This window comes from Dermacentor albipictus, chromosome 2, assembly GCF_038994185.2.
Source record: "Dermacentor albipictus isolate Rhodes 1998 colony chromosome 2, USDA_Dalb.pri_finalv2, whole genome shotgun sequence".
In the NCBI taxonomy this organism is placed as follows: Eukaryota; Metazoa; Arthropoda; class Arachnida; order Ixodida; family Ixodidae; genus Dermacentor; species Dermacentor albipictus.
The window spans coordinates 142,845,693-142,869,668 of NC_091822.1; the positions used below are offsets into that span (position 1 = coordinate 142,845,693).

Sequence of the window (23,976 nt, forward strand, 5' to 3'; positions counted from 1 at the left end):
CTCGCCCCGGTCATCTGCCTCTCGAGGCCGTTGCACGTCTCTTCCCATTGTGCCCTGCATACCTGAAGTGCGTGTTCTTCGATGTCTCTGTCTAACTGCGCTATGCGTTTGCGCAACGCCTTATTATGTCTTTGGCATTTCCATCTCTTTAGGAGGGCTTTGCTTTGCTTTGCTTCCCACATGTGTAGGAGCCTGCTGTCAATTATTTCGAGGTTCGCCTCGGGCGGAACCTCGCTCGTTGCTGCACCTACGTCCCTTCTGAGCATCTCGGTCCACTCGTCTATGTCCGTAATCGGCTTATCGCCTCGCCCCGCTTCTTTTCGTTTCTTGCGGAACGTGTCCCACTTCACGAGCTTGAGCTTACGACCTTTGCCCTCAGGGTAAGTACCACGACCGCTCGGGCCCGTGCCTATCGTTATCTCAATCAGCGCATGGTCGCTCCCCAAATCTTCCTGCGTGTTTTGCCAGTGCGCTGTTGTTACATTTGAAACAAACGCAAGGTCTGGTAACGTATCGGCACTCACGCTGTTCCCTCTGCGTGTAGGATCGGCGGGATTCGCGATCAGTGCAAGCCTTTGGTCTTGCGAGTCTTCCCAAAGGTGTTTGCCCTTGGGTGTTTCTCGGGTGTAGCCCCAGGCTCCGTGGGGCGCGTTAAAGTCGCCCGCAACAAGTAGAGGCTCGCCGCCGGAAGCCGCGCGCGCGGCCCGCAGTAGGTCCCCGAATCTGTGCTGCAGTGTGGGTTTACTATACACGTTAAGGACGAATAGTCCTCGGCCGCTCTTAGGGATTAATTCTACGAACACGTGAGGGATATTTACGCAGGCAAGTTCTCGCTGCGCCACAGTGACATTACGCCGAACGAGCACGGCGGCGACCGGCAACGGGCGTGGCGGGGGAGACGGCCGGCGCGGCACCATCGCCCCCGGCCCAGCGCCGCCCGCCACGCGGGGTGTAGCCCGTTTCCTTCTTTGCCTGCTCTCCGTCGCGGTCGCGTCTATGGCTTTGTAGCCAGCTAGTTTAACCGGATGGTTTGTCTCCTGTAAAAGGATCACGTCTGGTTTTGTCTCGCGGCTGCGTATGAATTGCTGGAGATTCCCCCGCTTCCTCCTGTAGCCCCGGCAGTTCCACTGCCAGATTGTGTATTGTTGTTTCCCAGTGTTAGTGTGCTTCGTTGCGTGTGTAGCCATGGTGATGCCTGTATTTAATTTAACCCGTCACTATCGAGGCGACTTGGTTGCTGCTGCGGTTGCAGCTGCGGTTGCGTCTCTACGTCTGTGAGCGTGTTTTGCTGCTGCTGATTGTGTTGTTGCTGTCTAGCGTATGGCTTGCTCATTGTTCTGATTGGTCTGCCTGCAGCTGGCGACAGCCTCGTTTCTATGTCGTCTATGCGCACCAAGTGCGCAGCGAACATTTGTGTTATTTGGTCAGAGAGCTTAGCTAGCGCGGTATTGAACATTTCGTTCATAAGAGCCGTCTGTGTTGTAAAACGTTCCTCGAGGCTCTTCTCAATATTGTCCACACGTTTCTGTAGTTTCTCATAACGGCCGCATCCCTGTTTGCTGTCGGGTCTTGCGGGATCTAGTGCGATCCTTTTCGCGGTAACTGGTCGATCATCGCGTTCATCCGCCGTCTCCCTCTAGCTGCCCTCGTTGTCCGTGTCCATCCCGGCCGGCTCAGGCCGTGATGGAGTCGGTGATCGAGGCGCTGAGGTCGGCGGCATCGTCGTTTGACGTTGCGATGGTTGCTGCGGTTGTGGAGCCTCGCCTTTCAATTTGATATTCTCCTCTCTAAGGAGCGCATTTTCGCGTTTAAGCTCTGCAATTATCAATTCTAATGGCTCTAGACGTTGTTTTAGGACTCGCTCTATCGCTCGCTCGAGCTCGTTCCCACCGCCGCCGCCAACAGCGGGCCCGCCAGAGCGGCCCGCCGAAGCGCCTCCGCCGCCGGGAGAAGCGGCGACAGCCGCCCAGCTCACCTGTTGCGCAGTGCTCTTGTGAACTTGCTGCTGCCATGGCTGCTGCTGCTGACTTTGTTGGTTGATGTGGCCCACAGCTGCGGTGCCCAGACCGCCGCCACCGCGCGTCATCGACGTACTTCCCGGCCTCTGTGCTCGGTTGCGAGAGCGGGATCGAGATCGGGATGTTCCCGCACGGCCCTTCCCGCCGCGGCTAGTCGAGCGTCCTCTTCGGTTGTCGGTGACTGAATGGCAGTCTATCTTTGGAAAATTGAGGTAGTAGCTGTCGTTGCCATTACAGTCGCTGCTGCTGTTGTAACCGCTGCCGTACGCTGTGGCTGCTTCTTCCTCTTCTAGTCTTTTTCGCTCTAGTTGGCGACGCTTGACTACGTATGGGGTCTTGTACCTCGCCTTGCACCTGCGGTCTCCCGTGAAGTGTCCCTTGCCGCACAGTCGACACCGCGGCTCGCATTGATGGTCAGGCGACGGATTGTTGCGTCCGCATCCACGGCAAATCTTGTCGTTGGGATTGGGGCACACGTCGGCGCGGTGTCCCAGCCTGCCGCACTCGTAGCACACGTCAATCTGCTTCCTGTAGAGGGAGCATCTGACGAGCATAGGTCCGTAATATACGTATCTCGGTACGTGGAATCCGTCGAACAAAACGATTATGTTGTCGGTGTTGCTCATGCGTTTCGCGTGCAGCACTCCGGGGTTGCGCTGCGTCACTAGATTAGCGATGATGTCTGCCGGGCTCTCGCTCTTGGAAATGTTCCTAATCAGGCCCTTGGAAGTGTTCTCCGGGGCGGCTTGATAGCTATTCGCCTCGAACTCTCGGTCTCCGATGCACAGCTTGCTAATGGCTCCGTAGCGTTTGGCTCTGTCTTCAGACGGCGTGCTGAGCACCACCACGTTCTGTTTAACGTTGAGGCAGATGCTATCTTCGCCGGCCGCTTCTCTGCCTACACCCGCCGCGTTACGTAGGCAGCAGTAAATGCGATCCGTGCCGTAATCGCGCACGTTGAAGCCGCCTCGAGGGCGTACGACGATTTTGTAATCGTCCGGCGGTAACCCTGGCATTCGGCTTGCCATGGCAACCTGCTGCACTTGACGGGCGTACTTCCTTTTGTACTGCGCTGTGGTGACTCCCGTAGTCGATGGGGCTACCGTCCGTGGCTGCACGTGCACATGCTGGTTATGCGCCGACTCGGTCGCACCGTCGGCCTGTTTCTTCCTCTTGACATCGCACCACCCCGCTCCCTTGCCGAAATCTTCCGGCCTAATATCTGTTCCTTCGACCTGTACAACTTCCATTGAACGTCAGGAAAGGCCTGGCACCTTGCCGTCGGAGTCTGGGAGCTCCAATGAGGTCCGGCGGCACGGTAGGCTTGGCACGCCCCGCCGCCGCGGCGGCCGGGCAATAGTAGCCTACGTGGAGATAGGCTTAGCTCGCCCCGCCTGCGTGGCGGGACAAAAGGCGCTGCTTATCGGCCAGAAGATGGGCCCACCTGGCGAAACTTGGTGTCGGGGGAGTCCTGAAGAGTCCGCCGATCGCTGGTAAGAAGAATTACCAAGAGAAGCTCGATAATCCGCCAAAAACATAGGAAGATGTCTTTTTTTGTGCCGTGCACTTGCAGCTCCAAGGAGAACTGCTGCGCAAGGATGCCAACTGGTGTATGACGAGCGTCCTTGATTGCTCGGGTGTTCTGGTGTTTCGTGCTTTCGCGAGTCGATCCCACGGCTTCGCGACATTCAAGCTCCTATCCAAAGGAGGTCATCAGCTCGTGGAGGCTCTGTGCATGCCGATCGACGACGGATGGATCTGTTGAATTAGCCGTTGTCTTCGAGTATTAACGTTAGCGGAGGACCATGTCTAGTGGGAGCGTCAGCAGAAGGATTTCGCGTAGCATAGAGCAGTATGCTCAAATGACTTGTTCCAAGAGCCTTTCGGTTCCACAAATCTGGACGTCGTCTTATGGCTTTCTAAGCCACGGATAGCTGGATGACGGCAAGTCAGGTTGCAGGTCAATGAACGCTCTTAAATGTTCGTGCGCAAGAATCGACGTGTCGCCAAACCTTTCGCGCAAGATATCGATCGGGTCTTTATAGTACTCATCGCTTGCCGGCAATCCAGACTTGGCAGACGCACCCTGTCCTCCGAGGAGACTCGTCAAGTAATGAAACTTTTCGGCGTCGCCTAGCTCGCGGTTCATTGCACGGCAGATCCAAATTTGCTCCAAAATTTAAGCCTGTCTCGGCATCTCCGTCAAACTTTGCGAGCTCAAGCTTCGGTAACTTCCTCATTCCGGAAGGCGCCGTGCTAGCGGCAATTGACACTTCAGCTAAAGTTCATTGGGGCTCACCGCTTGACACTTCTCTGGAACGGTAGCGAAGCTGTATCCTGACCTGGACCTCCTTGTCTCTGAATATCGTCGTGTCGGAAGTGTCTTGTTCAACGAGATCGTTGGAAGTGTCTGCGCAGATTTATCCATCGAGGTTCTGGATGGACTGGAATAGGCACTCGGTCCTCTCCAAAGAAACCGTGCAGTCAATCCCCGGACTCAAATTCCCGGCTTCGTCCAGTGAGGTGATAGCTTCGCTCGTAGCATAGTCCGGCGTCGCAGTTTCCTTTCCAGAAATATCTTCCCGGAGAGAGCTTCGCGTTGGCATGAACCGTCGGAATAGTCGTAGCAGTCCTGGCCAGCGTTGGTCCTGGCTGTCGTCGTTGTCCTGGGTTTCGGCACCGATTGGGGGATTCGCTAAACATTTAAAAATGCAGGCTCCCATAATGTCAGAAAAGCTACCTTTAGGTCGGATGGCTTTAATGGCGACGTAAAACGGCGAGCCCGCATTGTCTTTGCGCTGCAGCAGGCTCCGGTGGCTGCTGCGCTGCTCTTGTAATTACAGATTCTGAGCCTCCATTTTGCCCGCTCACTTCACACTCGCGTGTGGTTGCAACGACGGAATTCAAAACACGCAGCCCGGCCGCGCCCCCTCTCCCTCAGCGCACCAGTCCCAGCAGCGCATGCCTCCTCTCGCCGTTCGTGCTCACCCCACTGATCTCTTCGCCAGTCCGGCGCGCCTTTCCACCTCCTTTCCGTTGTCCTGGGTGTCGTGACTGACCGACGCCTCGTGATTCCGAATGAAAAGATAAACGTAGCATAGCTCACCAAAAGATACTGGGCCGGTATTTTGTAGCGATGCCTTTTCCGATTCTATGCCTTTTCAGGCTTTTCGCGCTTGGCCACTGGTCAGAGCGACAGCCTGCCCACATTATCAACGCGATCAGGCGGCCGTGTGTGGTGGATAAGAATAGCATAGAATAAGGCATAAGGAATCGCTACAAAATAGCGGCCCTGGAGTCCATGTCGGTATGGATAGTTTCGCACTTTTCTGTGAAACTGCGAATTTGCGGGGATTTCGTGAACCTCAGCGTTCGCAAGTTCCGAATCCTGCGCGTATATCTGTTACGATAACTATTATATGGACACTACATGCGAATTTCTACCGTCGTCGTCGTATAAAGTCGAAGTGCGATAACATGGCGACCGTGTGTTACGTGTTGTAGGTGTTAGGGAAAGCTTGCGAATAGGAGCCGAGAAGGATGTTTGTTTGATGCGACGTCGTCTTCTCGTGCGCGCATGGGAGGAAGGTGGGGAGGGAGCATGCCATCTTCCCACGCGCGCAAGAGCGGGGGACGGGTAGGCGTACGCTTGCTGGGAGAGGGGCGGGGATCAGGGCTAGTGCACATCTCCTCTTCTACTTCGGCTGCGGCGGCTGAGCGCGGCCGCCATATCTTGGAGGTAATCTGCTTTGGGTTCGAAGGCTAGGGGGCCTGAGTTAGGTGATGGCTTCGCATGCCCTGTGTTCTCGCGCGCCTAGTTCATATCGAAGCGAGAGAAAGCACAAAGAGGAATTCACTCGTCGCTTCTGTCGCTTGTCATCACGCCAGCGTTGTCAGCGAGTGTCCGCGGTCATCGTGTTCGTGTTCGCATGTGAGCGCGTTTACAGCATGCTTATTAATTTAGATAGGAAGCAAGTGTTTACAGCAGTTTATGCAGCTGATAGAACGGCTCACTTCGTGTAGATGTCTAAAAATTTGCTATCGCAGTCAATACTTTGCCTTTCGGGCGAAACTGCGACATATTTTTCTTGATTTCTAATTTCAGAATCGAGGGTTTCATGAAGAATGACGTGCCCATGATAATAAACAGGAACACGAATGTCATGGTGTGGGAGATCGCCAAGTTTCTGGTGCTGGCCTCTAGGTACGGCTACACCGTCATTCTTGTCGACATGCCGCATCATTTCGTCCTGGATCCCAAGGTAAATGTCATACCTGCGCTAAGTTGCAAAGCTTTGCGTACGTAAGGACGTTTATTGCCATTGGCCGGCCGCCTTCGCTAATAATCTATTCAGCATCACGATTGGCTGAAATTTCCTTTTACGAACAATTATAGCGTAAGAGGTTCTTGTGAACGCGGGTCCTGATTCTTTTGCGCAAGCGACCATCGAAGTTCAGAAGTTATTGGAGCATGGAAGTCCCGTACAAAGGCATATCTTTGCGGCTAGGACACACTCTGAATCCCCTATGGGTGCAGTGTTAGTGTTCCCACAGGGAAATGTTCACAGAACTGTTTCATTCTGGTGCTGACGTGTCGGCTGCGAGAAAGCTTTTGTTTCGCGGATCCTCTGCTGCGAAAATTTCTGCAGGCATGCGTGCATGCATCACTACGTCATGCGTAGTTCAGTTTACCCTTGTGAGCAAACTCCTTTTTCTTTCACTCTCTCTAACTTTTGTTGCCATTGCGCGTAACATTACGAGTTTATAGGGACACTAATGAGTAATGACTGGAAGTTCAGGCACAAAAAAAAAACGAGGTTGTAGGAGCCCATAATGGGCCTTGAAAATTGTGATTTAGGCATATATAGGCGTTAAATACTATCGTTTAGGCATGTATAGGCTCAATTCATAATTACTTGAGCAGCGTGTTCAGCGACAAATCTTCGACTCCTAATGAAAACAGCAGGCAAATCCTGTGTTTTGGGAAAGTTAACTTTATTTTCTTCATGAAAGGAAGTTGAACAATAATCACTATCTGAAGAGATTTACGTGCAAGCTGATTCGACACTGTCAGAAAGGCTATGAAAGCCATAACAAACCAGTACCATCTCAAGGTTTTCGGGCTTGAAGTTGTGCCTTTTTCCAGTCAGTATTTGTTTGTATGCGGAAAAAAAAAACGCTCAACGACCACTGAAGTACGCGGAGCGTACGTGTAGTGCGGAACGTTGGATGCTCTAATTGCATCTGGAATGTTGGCCTGTTCACCGCTCAGAACCTTGTACACTTCTTTTAGCACAGAAAATCCGGAATTTCTGTCGAAGATAGATTTTAGCTTCGAGATAACCCTGTCAGCAATAGGCACATTGGGGACGGCGGCGAAACTTTCCTGGACTTCCAAAATTAGCTCACCACTGCGAGTCAGAGCGGCGCCCGAACCTTCAAGTTTCTGTATGCTTTCTGCTAGGAAAGTCAAATGAGCACACCAATATGCCAAATCAGGTTCAAGTATACGCGGTGTAGAACCGTCTGGGCCCTTCTCACGGCGACGCTCTCGTCTGATGCAAAGCTGTTAATAACAGCCTTAACACCAGCGAAGTGTTTGTTATAGTTGTCCACTGCGTTTAGCCAAGTTCCCCAGCGGGTCACAGCAGGCTCTGGTGGAAGAGGTACATCCGGTAACTGCTCTTTAAAGGGACGAACGCGCGAAGGTGCCTTAGGGAACAGTGCCTTGCCTGCAGATGTTCGTTAACAGAACTGAATGACTTTCTCAGCTCTTCACAAGCCCGATGAATCCCATGGGCAAGACAAGTGACCTGCGTGCTATGATTCTGGATAAAAGACCTTGAGAAGTGCAGCAGCCTTGTGCATGTAAGCTGCTGCATCTGTGTAGAGCAGCGGTACTCGGTCGTCGTAGGCTGCGGAGGGGTTCAGTGCCGTCAAGGACGAGTTCACAAAGTAGGTGATGGTATGACTGCTCGTTTTTGTTTTCCTAGTTGCTTCGAGCATACTAAGAAAGGTGTTGTTTTCTGTTCTGCACTCAGCTTTCCAACTACAAAATGTCCAAATAGTCATCCGGTCGCATCTATTGTCTCTTCCACTGAAATCCATATGTACTACTCATCGAGTTCTCTTCTCATTTTTTTCTAACGTCTCCTCGTACATTGGTCTCAGGTACTGCTTGCAGTATTTTTGCAAAAAAAGAAAATGCTTTAATGTCTTGTTTTCGTTCTTCGCCCAAGGTGTGTTAGCAGCGACTAATGCATGGCATAAGTCTGCGCTGTATTCACTCCTCTATTGTTGAGCGAAAGTTTCAGACAAGAATGACTGTCTCGACGTTGACGGCTGGTTGCGCAGAGCGTTGGCTTGATGCAACGTTGTTTTCTCGTGCTGCTCCAGATGGCACTTCTTTTTCACGTGGTACCCGAGAGAAGAAAAGGTCGAATTGCGCTGGGCAAGTGCGTTGGCTACGTGGAACTTTCTTGGTGCACTTGCGCTTGTATTTGTGTACCGCGCGGCCCTTGACAAACGCTGAGAAAATGGCGAAATTGGCCGGCAGCGTGAGCCCAAGCGTGCATGTTGAAATCAGGATACTCATACCTGTATCCGGCCCAGAATGCGCCGCACATTTCCCGTTGCAAGCGAGTTAACGGATGCGGATGTAAAATTAGCTAAACGATGAATCCGAGTGCCCGTGAAATGTCCACAAAATGCACGTTACTTGCGCAGGTTCATGGGTTATTCGAATTGGTAGTAGCGTATAAGCATTGGCGGAGGCTTTTATGTCTGTGCATGTCTCAGATAGCTGATGTCAAACGCAAACTTACTGTTCATCTTTCAACTGTATTCTCACCTGCTTTCCACGCGGTTGGTAAAATACCGTTTCTCCATCGACGGAGTAGCACTGCCAGCCACTGGTACATTGCCGGACGAGGACACTTTTCGGCCTCTTTTTCTTCGGCATTGCTCGGCAGACTTGCGACAGCTGCCGTTAAGAACATAAGTGCCAACGAAACTGACGCGTAGGCTGTAGTGGCTGCAGCGCTAGCCTAGCCTGGCTTTGTCTTGCTGGGTAACACTCTGGCCTCGCTTATGTAACAGCAGTGCTGCACTGCTGCCGACACCAAGCGACGGAGACCTTCCAAGGGCACCCTCCGGCGAACGAGCTTTAATTTTTCTTCGTAAAGTTTGGCGAGGTTATTTGAAATCTTGTCGGAGTATTATGAGCCCGAAAGTTGACAGATTTACTTGCAATTTCTTTTTGTTTGCAGAAAGGTGCTAAAAACGCGACGGACGGACAGACAAGGAACATTATTGATGGTCCTGAGAGGCCCCAATGCCCCCTTTTCAGGGAGTTATCGGAGCCTCCCAGGACCGTCAATAAAGACCTAAAAACGCGAAAGAAACAAACATGATTAGCGTGCCATGCGCATATTGTAGTTTATATAGCCGCATTAATTGCTTCTAGTTTTCCTCCAGATCAACAGCTTATTTAAGCAAGACGTGTACTCGACAAACACGAAAAAAAAAAACACGTTTTCAGGCGCTGAAACAATTATAAGAGAGAACCTCGATATAGGCACTCCTAGGCACAATAAATATTCGATTAAAACGTTTCCTTTCCCTTAGTTCGGGCATATATGTTAAATAGGCTCGAAACGGACTCCAGGAAAAAAATAGGCGTTTTGCCTGAATTTGCGGTCTTTACTAATGAGAAACACGAATCGACGAAAGGGGCTCCTCTGCCCGCCGGCGCATCTGCCAGATCCCCAACACGACGCCGCAATGTTTTAATAGAGGCATTCCGTTACCTTTGGCAGGAGATGCTACCGGCGCCTGCGACAGAACCGAAGCCCGATACTTCACGCAGATGCGAAGAAGGACTTGCCTCGTGTGCTTTCTTTGTGTTATCTTTGCTTTCGTAAACGTGTAGGCTTTGGCGCAGCCTTCATCTCCTTTAAAACAAACCTTTAGAGTCTTGAAGTGAGCCCCAACGAGTACGCGTCGTTTCCTATACGAGGCTCCTGCGTGCGTAGCTTCTCCGCCCAGCCCCGCGCAATGCGGGGCGGTCACCGCATGCGCGAAGTAAATTCCAGAGTTTTCGTAATAGCTCTCCTCCTACAGCATGCGCAGGCTAACTGAAGTTTGGTTGTTCTCCGCACGCAGGTTCTTACGGCGACGAACAACAAGGGTCTGGGCGAGCCGTACATCACCAACCGAGTGAGGCAATGGGAAGAGGTGTACCCCTTCGCCACGGGTTGGTCACCGAGACCGAAGGACGCGGCGCGGCTGCTGCTTCGATTCCGGCAGCTCAGGAAGATGCTGCACGAGGAAGACCGTAAGTGACATAAAAAAAGAGGGGGTGGGGGGGTTGACTCTCCTCGTATATACACGCGGCAGTCTACGTAATACCGGCGACGTATAGACGCTGTCAGAAACGCCGGTAGCGACATCTCGTGAGGCTCATTTACAACGCTATTGCAACAACGGACTATGCGAATCTAGCTCTCCTGGCGTGAGTGCGCGAGCAACAACGTAATTTTAATACATTAGCTCTTTGTTGTCATTTTTTTAGGGAAGATTTGTGTCGCACAAGATGCCACCAACGATGCAACGTATTGTATGAGCACAGCTATGTAAGTATGCATTGTCACGCTGGCTCAGGAAAGCCCCAAAGATACGTTTCTCCAGCCTCATTTTTTTTTATTGTGAGCTTACCGGCCTGCCTCCGCTTATGTAGTTGCGAACCACGGCTTGCTCACGATTTTCCCGAAGCAAGTGTGATCGCTCGCGACGGTCACGTGTGCAATGTTTTCGCAAAGTTCTTCCGGCGGGTGCAGCTCGTGAGGAAACTCGTAGCCCCGAGACAGGCGAATGCCCCGAGCCGATTTTCCTGCCTTGGTCGGCCGAACGGAAGTCGGCGATGTCTCGACATGCTGTTGCTGGGACGTATGCGACTTCCCGTCCGCGTTTGAGGACTCGCGCAACCACGCTGTTTTACGGCAGCGCAGAACGCTCAGAATTTAGAGCCATACACGGGTGCTCAGCCGCATTTTTCTCTTCAAATTCCTATCTAAATACACGGGTATGCAGAAATTGTTTTTTCTCGGCGACCTCCGAGCCGATTTTGATCAGGTTTGTTGCTGCATTCAAAATGAAAGTCCACTGAACGTTGGACGTGGGTTTTCAGTTTATGTCACATATATATTTATTTAAAATCTTGAAAATTCAAAGAAAAAGAAACCACAAGTATGAAATCTACAACTCTGTAACTCCGCAATTAAAAACGATGCCACAGTTTCGTCAGCTGCACCTAATAATACATTTAGAGGGGACAAAATTGATGTATTATACACCACTCTGACATATACCGCTAATTTGTGAGTAAGACTTTTGCTAAACCTCCGTCAGCATTTTAAGTTTCACTTAAAACTGTAAGTCCGTGTATCACATTTGTCTGCTATAGATGCACGAACGGCTGCAGTTTGCACAACTGCGGTATCTGTTTTAACGCGAGAGCGTTAAGGGCCCCGTGTAGCAGAACATGTTCCGCCGGGGTCCGGGGTCCCGCGTCGACCGTCGTTTCGGGTCTAATTATTCCGGGCCACGCATACCCAACCACGCTGGCCCTACGCGTAGCGCAAGGAAGTTACTGAAATGATTGAATTTCTCAAAGTAAGATGCGTCAGAAAAATCGTAAAGCACGACTTGCACACAACCTACAGACATGACAGCGTCGGATTGTAATTTTAATATACGAGAAAACATAGTTCTGTTACGCTGAAACTGAAACAAAAACCCCTTTTAGTGCGATATCGTTTTCCAGCTGCCGTTTAAGGTCTTTCTTGGTAGGAGCGGCGCGGCCACTTCGGTTCTTTGCACACCATCAAAAAAAGAACCGCAAAGCTCGCCTTCGTGCATAGCGTTCGCCGCCAGCGTTTCCCGGGAAACATTACGCTCACATACGCTGCGGTTGCCGGGAAGCGTCAGAAGTACTCGGGGATCTTTGAATGCTATCGCGTTCCGCTCCTAAAGGCGAAGCTTAAGCGTGCTTCAGATTTTTCGATACAGAGTTACTGATTTATAAACCTCGGGCATCAAATCTTTATTTTTAGCTTCCCGGTTTCTGGCACTTTTTGTGAACACTTGCGGGCCCGAAATTTTGCTGACTACATTCACAAGAATTGAACTTTCTCTATCATATGCAGTATATTTCATTCCATACAATCCAACCGTCGTCTCATAAAAGCATTTCCGTGTTTTACATGTATTTGAATAGGGAAGTCGGAGTCGGCCCCGAGCCCCTCCCCCTCCTTTAATTGTCTGCAGTAATTCTGCTGTGCTCCTTACTTTCCACACAATTACTGGAGGCGCCAGACTTAATGTCCTCTACATGTTCTTTATTTCGTTTTGTACAGTGTCTGCGTTTGTGCACATCGCTTGAAGAGAGAAACTTAATAAAATGCAGATGATGCTACCCATGAACCTAAAGTCGAAGGATATGGGGGAAACAAAGAGGGGGAGGCGACAGACGAGAAATTATACGATGACATACAGCTGAGGCAAAGTTGACGGTGCTGATGCAAATACGCTAGAGCTTGTCAGTTGAGGCTGTGTCTCCAAGAAATGAGAAAGCAGGGAGGGACTTCAGCTGTAGGGCGCACTTGCTTCCCGATATTTCGTTCGTTTCATTTGTTTCGTTGACGGTTATGTTCGTTTATTCTTATCGTCTCATTTATTCTCGAGTTTGTTCTTGCTTGTTTGTAGTAGAATTATCTGCTGTGCGCTGCTCTTTTTTTTCTTTTTGTTCGCTGCTTTTTCCAAATCAGCCACTCTGGCCCCAAAAGACGTCGCCAGCAGTCACGTGTTTCCATTCTGCCTGGCGAGGGTGTGCGTCTTTGGGCGAATCACAGCGGAGGGCGATTACTGCAACAGCGATAAGGTACGGTTCTTTTCGGAAGCTCCCACAACTCCCGATTGTGTGACCACGAAGCCGCCCGCAGTTGGGATTCCAATCACGTCTCCACGCGACCTGTCACTATTGAGGGCGACGGCTCACCGTCCTAGACAGTTCCTTCTTTTTCTTTTCCGTATACTTTACTCTTTGTTTTTATCCCGCCGGAACTGCCTTAAGAACCCCACGTGTGATTTTGCCTTGAAATGATGTTTTTACCTCGAAATGATTTTTTTTTTACTGAGAATGCTAAAGAAAGCTGCAGTCTGTTTCCCGCGATATGGACACATTACCGAAAAAAAAAGAAAGAGAAAACACTTTCGGACCACGGGAATCGGGAGAAAAAAAATTGAAAAAGAACATCGTATACGTGGTCGACGAGATTGTGACTGTGTGGCCTACGCTCCGCGCGTTTTTTGTTTGCCATGCCCAAGAATTACGAGGGGCCCTCTAATGAACAGAGCCATGCCCTGGCTTGACCAACACAGCGTACAGAACAAAAGCCTGCGCAATCGGTGACTCAACTTCGCGCATGGATGGGCCCTACATTGCCGTTTTGTCGAGCATAGTGTGACAGACACACCAATGCAATAACTATAGCTCCTCTCACTTCTCTCGATCCCCGTTTCATTGCAAGGGCTGTCGGTCTGTGAACGGCTGAGAGCGCTACGGCCTAGACCTGACCGCGTGTTGCAATTCGTCAACGCACGCTCGCAGGTGAAAGCAGCCTACGGGCGGAGCGACACTGTTCGCGTGTTCGGCTACGCCGTCACTCGAGGCTTCGTGTTCGCCGTGGCGGAGCTCACCGAAGAGCAGGCGTCGCTCGTCAAGGGACACGATGGCGGCCATGGCGGAGCCGGTGGAGCCAGTGCAGCCGGCGAAGCGGGTGGAGGCGGCGGAGCGGGCGGAGCCGAGGAAGAGGAGGTGAATGCGCTGACGCAGCGCATGTGTCTCAGTCTCAGCCCTTACAACTGGGAGGATGTCGCCTGCATCGTTGATCTCGCCAAGTTCGCACCGGAAAATTGCAGCGAGGAGGCCGAGGAAGATGCTTTGCGCTGTTCTAAGGACAGGATTGAGTTCAAAGGTAAGTTTGTTTTTTTTTTCACTTCGTCAAGCACGTCGAGGGCGTCATTCATCGCTTGAAACTTGGTGTAGCCTACACCAATAACATTTTGTTTAGGATCTGACAACCCGGTTCATCCCTGTGCAACGAATACAAACTACCGGATGATATTTAACACGTTCTGCGTCACTGTCACCGTACAGTGAGCAGCAAACAAAGGCTTTCTTTGACATATGGGGGCAAATATATGCAGTCTAGGGATTTTTTGGGGACTTTTACCGTACAGTGAACAGCATACAAAGACTTTCTTTGACATATGGGGGCAAATATATGCAGTCTAGGGATTTTTCGGGGACTTGGGACAAAGGAGGGGAGAGGCGTAATCCCAGCCACGAAGGCCCTGCTGTTATACTTGCAACCGTCAGGTCTTGTAAAGAAATTTTTAAAACTTTTGTTGTCAGTTGGGCTTGACTGGATTTTGTTATTATTTTTTTTTATTCTTTAACTCTTGTATTCTTTTCCTCTTAATGTCATCTCAAAGACCATCTAAAGTAGCAAGCTCTACATTTAGCAGGGCTGACATCTTCAGCTTCTATTACACATGCACTCTTTCTTGCCTTGACTTTGTTACAATAATCCCAAAGTGTCGCTCACGTGAAGACTGCTTCTTTAATTTCATAGCTGCTTCACAAACTAACTTCTTATCGTTGAGTGTGGTGTAGGCCAGTTAGTGAGTCAGGATTTTGGGAAGTTACCGCAAGCAAAACACGAGGCTTGAAGAAAGTCTCGTGTTTTGCTTGCGGTAACTTCCCAAAATCACATCGTTGGTTCACGACTGGCGCCTCTGTGCTGCGTTCACTGCATTGTTCTCGCGCATTGCGCGAGTGAATTGCGCTTTGGTGACGTGCTTGTGCTTTGTTCGAGTTCGAGGTGATTTTCTGTTGCTAGCTTAAAAACTGCCCATTAGTAAAATTTTCCTCTTTTTTTCAACGCAAAAACACAAAGTTGCGTTCTTAGTGAAATATATTTTAATGTTTTACTGTAAGCAGCTCTTCGAAACAGAATTGTCTCTCAGTGATCGTAACGGCGAGTGTCATTGTATCAGAAAGACGTCGTTTGTTTTGGAGTGTTCTTACATTTCGTTCTACATGAAGTTACATTATATTTGGTCGGTCCAGTGAAAAAGAAAACAAGGGAAAAAAAAGAGAAAGAAAGTTAAGTTGTGGCGTCTATCGTCTTTAAATCGCACAGTGGGTCATAAGGGAGAGGCCATAATGAAGGGCCCCGGAATAAATTTGACAACTTGGAATCCTTTAAAGTGCATCGAATTTTATTTATTATGTACATACTGCAGACCATGGTTAGGTCCAGGCAAGAAGGGCACAGCTAAACAAAGGCAAAATCGCAGCAACAAAAGAATGAGATAATATAGTAACGATATATTAGCATATATATATGCTAATATATCGTTACTATATGGGAATATAGTAACGATATATATATATATATATATATATATATATATATATATATATATATATGCATATATATATCTATATCAACACAGTAATATAGCAGGGAAGTATACGATATAGCAGCATGGAAAGATTGTAAAAAGAATGGATAGGTTAGATTCAATGGGGTAGGCTAAATACGGTTAATGAATTCCAGTCATTTATGGTGCGTGTGGTGCGTGTATAGGAAGCCAACAGGTAATGAACCTAATGAATCTATATGGGATGCTATTCATAGTTTCAAATTGAAATGTAGAAACTATCTCATTCATTTCATAACGAGGGTCTCGATTACGGCGGGTTTGATGCCTTCAGATAGCATACCAGGGTTTCTCAGTCAGCTGCCCTCTCATAAAGTTCACCTACTACGCGGTGCCATCGGTAAAAAGAATGGTCCATATCCGCCGCGATGTCCTGAGTCACTCTGGCGAACACTTTCGCGGGTTACACAACCATAAATACCCAAGATGATGAACGTTGTAACAGCCGCCACCGTAGCGCAATCGGTAGTTCATCGCGCGTGTACTGCGATGGTATGGCGTTCGACTCCCATCGTCGGCAAGTTCTTTATTTTTCCGCTTTCATTTCCCTTTAGATTATCAATTAAAAACTACGAATCACTTCTCCGGTGATTTCCTTGGATTCATTATCTGTTGGCTTCTATTGCTTGATTAAACCTTCGAAAAATGTTTGGCAGCACTTCTTTGGTGTGCATGTCCACCTACTCAACCATCCCTCCCTTCCCACACAGTGACATTATGAATGCGATATAAAGGCAACACCGCTTAACACGTCACCTTTAAAGGCACGCAGCCGTCGAGGATCACCATCATGCCCCTGGGCTCGGTGGAAGGAACTCAGTACAGCTACAGTCGAGCCGTCGGCGCCCCGTGGGCTCTGCTGGCTTCGAAGCTGCGCGCCTGGGCTACACCGACGGCGGAGGGAGCCGCGAAGAAGGTCGGAGGCGTTCACGTCTACGCGGCTACGGAGACTGCGGACGAGGCCTGCTGCCTCCTGGTTGACGACAAGACTGTGGAGCTGGACGTCGTCTTCACGGGCTACTACCAGCCACACACGACCACGTAAGTTTCGTCTTCTAACTCTCTCGGCCGTCACTGTGGCGAGATGATTTAGTCGTGAGCGTGTTTCCGCAGATACAGATATTGTGTGCAGATCTTTTCTTCGAACCGCCCAAAATACTTCGGCGTGGGAGGGAGAGAGAGAGAGAGATACTTCATTTGACAACACACAAGCACTGAGGTGTGCCCTTATCCAGCGTGCATTTTCTGCAGCTTTGATAAGAGTTGCTTACCACGAAAGCTCCAGACAGGTCTCACGAGTGAGGTTTTCTTGCCCGGCCTCTGGACGATGGGCGCTACGCCCGATGTAAATCTAACGGGAGCTATATATAAACCGCGTTGAACGTGTCCAGGCTACTTGGCCGATGGCCAGGGAAGCCCGAAAGCGCGTGTCAGAGTTAGCTTCTCTGCATTAACGGTCTTGGACGTCCGTTTTTTTTTCTTTTTTTTACTCGCACATGGGTGCAACATGGCGCGTCCTTATAGTTAAGGATATGCACTGTTCATAACTAATGGAGCATAAGTCAGAGTCAAACTAAATTCTAAGGGCGGCGCCTTACCTACGGACTGTTACACTTTCGGCATCTGAATGCGCTTCTGAAGATAGTACTGCTAAGTTATCACGTGATGCATGACACCCGACGGTACTACTACTGTATAACACGCTCTGGGCCGCCGCTTGTGACATTTCACTTGCAGGTTACAGCATTGAACCACTACGAATTTTTTTGATAACCAGAAGGCAAGGTGCACAGCGCCGCATAACGAGGATGTGGCTGCGCTGCCATCACATTTCGTGCGGGCTAAAAAAAAAACAGAACAAAAATTAACTGACTCGCTTTTTTCTTAGCCGGGGGGGGCGGGGGGGTAGAGTTCAGGAATGATACACGTCGCTGTATTTTCAGTAGCTCGTTGGCAAAGATAATTGTTCAATGTTGAGAACAGTGAAGAGGGCGAAGACCGTGTCAGCGTTAACATCTTCTCGTTTTGCTTCTACTATGAGTCTTTGTTTAAGAGCAAGCGTATCGCTTATTTGACGAGAAGGTTATGGGGGACGGGAGGAAGTGGTCGTGGAGCCGCACGATCAACGTCGGTGATAATGCCCAAACGTTGCTCGCTATTTTGACGAATACTGTGCACGGTTTGTCTAAACAAACGAAGCCCAAGCGCGGCTGACCGCCGCTGACTCCGAGGTGCTGTTGTGGACATTGAACGTACGTTGTCGAAATTGTTGTATTCATATAGGAGGTTGTGGCCAAGTACTGCACCAGGGTGGCCAATCCTGCTCTGGTGAGGGAGTGCGTTACCGGTTCTGGTCACCGGGATCAGGCCATACTCAAGGCCTGTTTATGCAATTTTATCAACACGCGGATTTTTTTTTAATCCGGTGGAAAATTGTCGGCACCGGGATTCGAACCACGGACCTCTTGCTCGCGAGGCGGGTGTTCTCCCTCTACACCACCGCTTCCCTTCCCTTGGAATCCAGTCCGTAACATTAAGAGTTACGGACTGGATTCCAAGGGAAGGGAAGCGTAGCAGGGGGCGGCAGAAAGTTAGGTGGGTGGATGAGATTAAGAAGTCTGCAGGGACGACATGGCCACAATTAGTACATGACCGGGGTAGTTGGAGAAGTATGGGAGAGGCCTTTGCCCTGCAGTGGGCGTAACCAGGCTGATGCTGATGATGTCTAAATCGCCATCTCGTCTGCTGTAATTGGCTTGGAGGGCTGCCACGGCCTCTCCGTTTGGTTCAAAACGCCATCGTTGCAGAATTCGTCAATGTGACGGAATTTGACGGTGTCCAGAATAGGCGTCGTTAAAATCCATATGACTCTGCGACGGCTCTCTTCGAGTGACAGATAGGGATCCCGAAGGCCTCGCTCTGAAGGAACCGGAGGCAGCTGCAGAACCGGAAGAGCGTTTTGGCCGCCGTATTTTAGGCTGTTACTTATAATAGTCTACCTTAGGATCAGTGTTGGTAACACTTCTTTCCCCATATTTAGCGAAAGGTCGCTAAATGATGGTGATTTACTTGGAATTTTGCCTTTGTTTTTCTCTTTTAATTCTTCGACGATTCCATTATTTCTTACAACATAGGTTTAAATGGCCTGCGATTGCAAGTCAGCGGTCTGGACGTGGAAAAAGACAAATACGCTCAATTATCTAAAACGCTATCAGATCTCAAGACTGTACTTCACTCAGGAAAGCAGCTTTGACGCATCCCAGACGGCTCACTAATTACCACTACGACACGTGTGTATATAGAAGTAGCGCCAAATGGGGTCAGGACAAAGTCTCTCGATTAATTTCACTTTGGCAATATACTGGATATTTACGTTGCTATAAAAAGGTCACTAAAATTACGTAAAGGAAAGCACAAAAAAGGCACTAAAAAAAGCCAAGGTTCTTATTATTAGCACTAAAATCTCGCTAAATTGAGCCACTTTTCCTCAGATTTAGATACAGGGCTCTCGATGCATTCACACTGCTATAAAGCCCTGGAGACAGAAGCGAACTCTCGTCCTTCATGTACCTTTAGATCTTTTATTGAAGGAAGGGGCAATTCTAACCAAGTCAAAACGAAAGCTTCCTAACGTTTTACACAAACACCTATATGCTAATTCGCTTACACACATACTAAAACGTATATGACAAGTTCCCCGTTACACCTGCCACATTGTGAACAAGGGTTCCTTGTGGAACCTTAAATGCCAAGAAGGCATTGCTTAGGCTTCGTCAGTGACCCACTTTTTCAACAATGTGTTTGTCTGACTAGGTGGTATTCCGTGAAACGTCTGGCTTCACCTCAGCTATACGTATAGTTCCAGGAATTTTCACGCGTAAGGAAAGACGCGACGTAATCGGCACTCAGCTAGAAGCTGAGGTGGCTACGTTTCTTTTGACGAACGTCGTGCATGCAGGCTTGGTTATTAAGGCGAAAGCCTTTAGTGGCTTATGGGTTGAAGAATCCGATGTCCGGCGTTATCGAAAAGTTGACCTTCCAGTGTTATGGCAGCAAAATTGAAGGGAGACCAACCCACGACCTTTGATGTTAATTAAGGATAAGTTAATTAAGCAACAATTAATTAAGCCAGAGTTTGTGGGAGGCGACGCGAAGAGGTAGCCGACTTCACCGCGCTTTATTTAGACCGGCCAGCCATGGTGCAGCGGGACCTCGGGAGCGGCAGCGTGTTTTTCCTTTCTCGCACTACCAACACGTGAGCCGTCTCCTTCTTCGCCGTCTCTGGAGGAGATAGTCGCGCCGTTACTATTAAGGCAGTCGAACCCGCGAGCCTTTGCTGGTAAAAATCAGATGGCACGGTAAGGTACGCATTCGAATGCGAATGTCAAGTGATTTAGTAAATGTCTTGTGAGCGCGCAGGCTTTAGCCTACATCGCCTTCAGCGTATGCTAAAGTGACTGTCAACTTTTTTTTCTCTCTCTCTTTCGAACGCATCGCAGGCTGAGCCGGAACACGTGGTCACTGGCGAGGAACCCGGTTGGCGGGAGACCCCGAAGGCGGGGCGGCTACGCACGTTACTACTGAGCACGTGTCCAGCACCGGGCGGCGAAGGCATGCCGAAACCGTGACGAAAAAAAAAATGAATGCTACCTGGAGGGACACCGTGGCACCGGGGTGCAACAGTCAATCGCGTCCAGTGTTAAGGACGTTCCGTTCCGCTATCAGCGTGCAATTCCATAACCTTCGTGCCTTCACTGCACTTTTCTTCTTTCTTCCTCGCATTGGCGACCCGGCCAGTTCTTCGTTCATTTTTGTTTCAACCGTATGTGCCAAATAAAGTGTGCTTTTGTTTTTTTATGTATAATTTTCGTCTGCGCCCAGTTGCTAGTACTCTGTCGCTGTACTGCAGCGTTTGTGAGAAACATCTTCGAGGACGGAAGTTATGACGCCGACAACGGATCGCATATTTTGCAAAGCACAGTGCGGTTGGCCATGTGCCGCCGTGGTGAGCCAGGGTATGCGCTAAACCTTAAGACAAAAATCTACAAAGAATCGGCATTTCTATCTTGAAAAGAAAAATATCTATGGGGCACACATATTATTGCGGATTTTCGAGATACAAATAAAGGGGCTGTGTACCGAACGAGTCTTGTCGGAACTTTTGCGATGCAGTACTCAGTCTCAGGCACGTGAATCTATTGAAAAGGTTGCGTTTTTGCAATTAACCTCTCTATTTTGAGTGACCGATACTTCTTAGCGCCTAATAGTTGTGTGATCTCCATATGCACTGCGCCTTTTTTTTTAGCAGTGTATTAAACAAAAACATTAATTAGTTGGTGTTCTGCGTATATTTTCTCCCGTGCATTCCGCATTTGCATCCATTACAGTTATGACTGAAAAAAAAAAAATAGGAGTGTAATGTTTCCACTGTACCGAAGCTTGCTTACAGCGGCGCGATTGACTACGCTTATGCATCACGTAGACAGAAATAAAAGTAGAGAGCTTGGTTTTGACAGACTTCTTAACGGAAATAACGTCATAAACTCTCCGTAAGGTGTTAGCAGCCGAACGCGTTCCCCCTCACATTTTTCTTCTTTCTTTATTTTTTTTTGTCGCCGCCATGGTAAAAAACCGACACGCAAATACTGCAGGCCGTTGCGCTTGCTTTGACGAAAAAAAAAAAGCACAAGCACTCAGTGGCTACTCGGAAGGGTTACTTAAAAGAAGAGCAGAGCGGCTGGTAAAAATTGCTGAGCAGAACTCCCAATTTCATGGCTCAACTAAAGTGCACTTTACAAACAATGTTGCACGCGTATAGAAACAAAGTTGCGTCCCAGTTTATCGTGTTCGTGTTCTTTACGTATATAGTTGTGGACTCATAATCACGGGACAACGCCCTAATTACTCTAGAGCGGCACAAGTAATTGCAACAAATAATTCTTGGCGGTGCGACCAGTTCGGAACGAGCGCCAAGTGCGACGCTGCTTCGGACGTGGAAAAGCTTTCGCTCTGCTTTCGTGAACACGGTCTTGTTTGTTTGTTTGTTTGTTTGTGTGTGTGTGTGTGTGTGTGTGTGTGTGTGTGTGTGTGTGTGTGTGTGTGTGTGTGTGTGTGTGTGTGTGTGTGTACACACGCGTCACTGGTGACCAGCACTGTGAGATCGCCACATGAGGTTTCGGCGACAGGAATAGTCCCCCTTGTCACGTCCGAAGCCGCGCTTCGCTAGGCGCACGGTTTGAACTGGCCGTATTCAAATTTATTGCAAGTAGGGCTGCAATTGGGGCAAGTTATATATTGCTTTCGATTGGCCGTCCGTCTTCAATGTCCCTTTGCGTAAAAGCGCACAACCGAAAATAAAAATCTATAAGAAGTAATAATGTAAACACATTACGCACACACACGCACACTGGCCCTCGCCGTGTGTTTGCGCTAGCGCGAGCCGCTCCCGTATAGGGCTTGCCTCGAAAAATGATCAGCGCTGTTGTGGTCGAGACAATTTTCGCCTAGACCTGACTCGAGCCCTTCCACTTGCATGGGTATAGCGTTATTTAGGTTGACTATTGGCGCTTCTCGCAGGGTTCGCAAGGCTCCTTCATTCCCTCCTGTAATCGTACATCTTTACACAGCATCGACTCACGTGCACTGCGTGCACTGGATTGACAGGCGTCCACAATGCGTCGGAAGTAATTATTTTTATGCGCATCTGAGATTTTAACTGAGCACCAGGCCCGTTGCCGATGTGCATGCGTACTACATTCGGTACAACCTGGTAGACGGTACACAACGTGGTAATCGCTGAAGCTCATACGTAGGTGCCTATGCGAAACACCGTCGGTAGGAGTTTCTCCCAGGTTGGCGCTACTAGCGGATGTGTAGGGTCAGGGCCGAATTCTACGTGTTCCTGCTGGCCCGAGTAGGCCAGTAAATTACCCGTTACGGAGCATTCCTCCGGAAGGAGAGAATGGCGGGTAACACCCGGTTGATGATATCAACAGTTATACAGCTCGATTTGAGGTTGATCCTAACGACGCCGGTTTAATCTCTTTTCGGCTGCACCGGCAGGTGTGGCAAATACCATTAGCGCGTATAAGGGCGGGGACGCAAATTAAAGAAATTCCACTGTAACGAAATTGCCTACAGGTATATTCAGCTGGTTGCTTCTTAGAATCTATGATGGCTGCTGCTTTTTTTTTATGTTGCTATGACGTCACCTGTCGGTATATAAAACGGGTCGAACACTAGCAAAATAAGGAAGTGCGCGTGCGATCCTCATTTTAAACGAGCTTCGAGAGCCAGGTGCTTTTGATGAACGCCGCCAGTACCATTGACGCCATAATTTATTTAAGCGTGTCCCTAAATTGAGAGAAAAAAATTCGCCAAATTATCTCTAGATTGTGCTGGAAAGTCGCCACGCGTAGGCGTTTTGGAACACTATGAGCTATCGTGGCACTTACCGAAACGTCTTACTTTAGCCAGGGTATACGCGTGGGGGACATTGAATTTTACCCACAGTGTGTAGTGGGCTTTTTCGTTACCATACTCGCACAACAACGGACCTTGACACCCGAAATTCGGTGGTCACGTTCACATTGTGAGATTGCAATTGCAGCGCGATTCTTAAGCACGCGAGTAACCTGATTTTCCTAACACGCTGGGGCACCCCTCCTCGTCTTGCCGGCGTTCCTCAACAGAAAGATAAACTACGACACGCACTTGGTCGTCGCAACCACTTAGCAGCAATGGTTGCTGCAGCTCGGTCAGCTGTCTAAGCCTCGTTCTTGGCTTTACAGATCCGAGAAAAGGGACCGCGGACTGGCAAGAAACGCCTTACCTCAAGGTGCTACTGGTTGGCCTTTGGACCGACACTCGTCACCGCTGCCTCAGCGAACATCACGTGCCGGCGTAATCACCTGGCACAATCTCCTGGCTACCAGCGCCGATCAGCTATGCGGATTCATTGCTAGATGATCACTTTAAAGGCGTCACTGGCAGCGATTCACTTACACTCTTTAAGAACTTAACACCCTTTGGGGTGTATCTTGTCCCGCAACAATAATCGCCCGCATTTCCTTTCTTTAGCGCTGCGAGCCCCGTACTTCCCAGTCACGAACGGCACGCGCGTTATCAGCGTGACGTAGCATTCTCGACGGGAAAGAAGGGAGCGCAGCATTTTCAAGAAAAGAAACGCAAGCAGGGCAGATGGCGATTATTGTTGCGGGACAAATATACACCCTAAAGGGTGCAACTCCTTCAAGAGTGTAGCAGCAGTGGTTGCGGCAGCTCGGACAAGTGTCTCAGCGTCGTTCTTGGATTTACACGTTGGTGACCGTTTCCTTACCTTGAATGTGGTTGGTTTTGCCGTAACCTATGCTGCCAGTAACGAAATGTA

At 49.4% G+C, this 23,976-nt stretch overlaps 1 protein-coding gene across 1 annotated transcript in view; it reads left to right on the plus strand.

Moving 5' to 3' along the window:
* LOC135904619 (2',3'-cyclic-nucleotide 3'-phosphodiesterase-like) overlaps window positions 1-20,451 on the plus strand; it is a 30,152-nt gene extending 9,701 nt beyond the window's left edge. The window contains exons 3-8 of the mRNA XM_065435468.2: window positions 6,124-6,280; window positions 10,182-10,353; window positions 12,845-12,957; window positions 13,687-14,053; window positions 16,352-16,628; window positions 20,087-20,451. Coding sequence (XP_065291540.2) covers window positions 6,124-6,280; window positions 10,182-10,353; window positions 12,845-12,957; window positions 13,687-14,053; window positions 16,352-16,628; window positions 20,087-20,171 — 1,171 coding nt within the window. The 3' untranslated portion in view covers window positions 20,172-20,451. The remainder of the gene's footprint in view (window positions 1-6,123; window positions 6,281-10,181; window positions 10,354-12,844; window positions 12,958-13,686; window positions 14,054-16,351; window positions 16,629-20,086) is intronic.
* The last annotated feature ends 3,525 nt before the right edge of the window (window positions 20,452-23,976 follow it).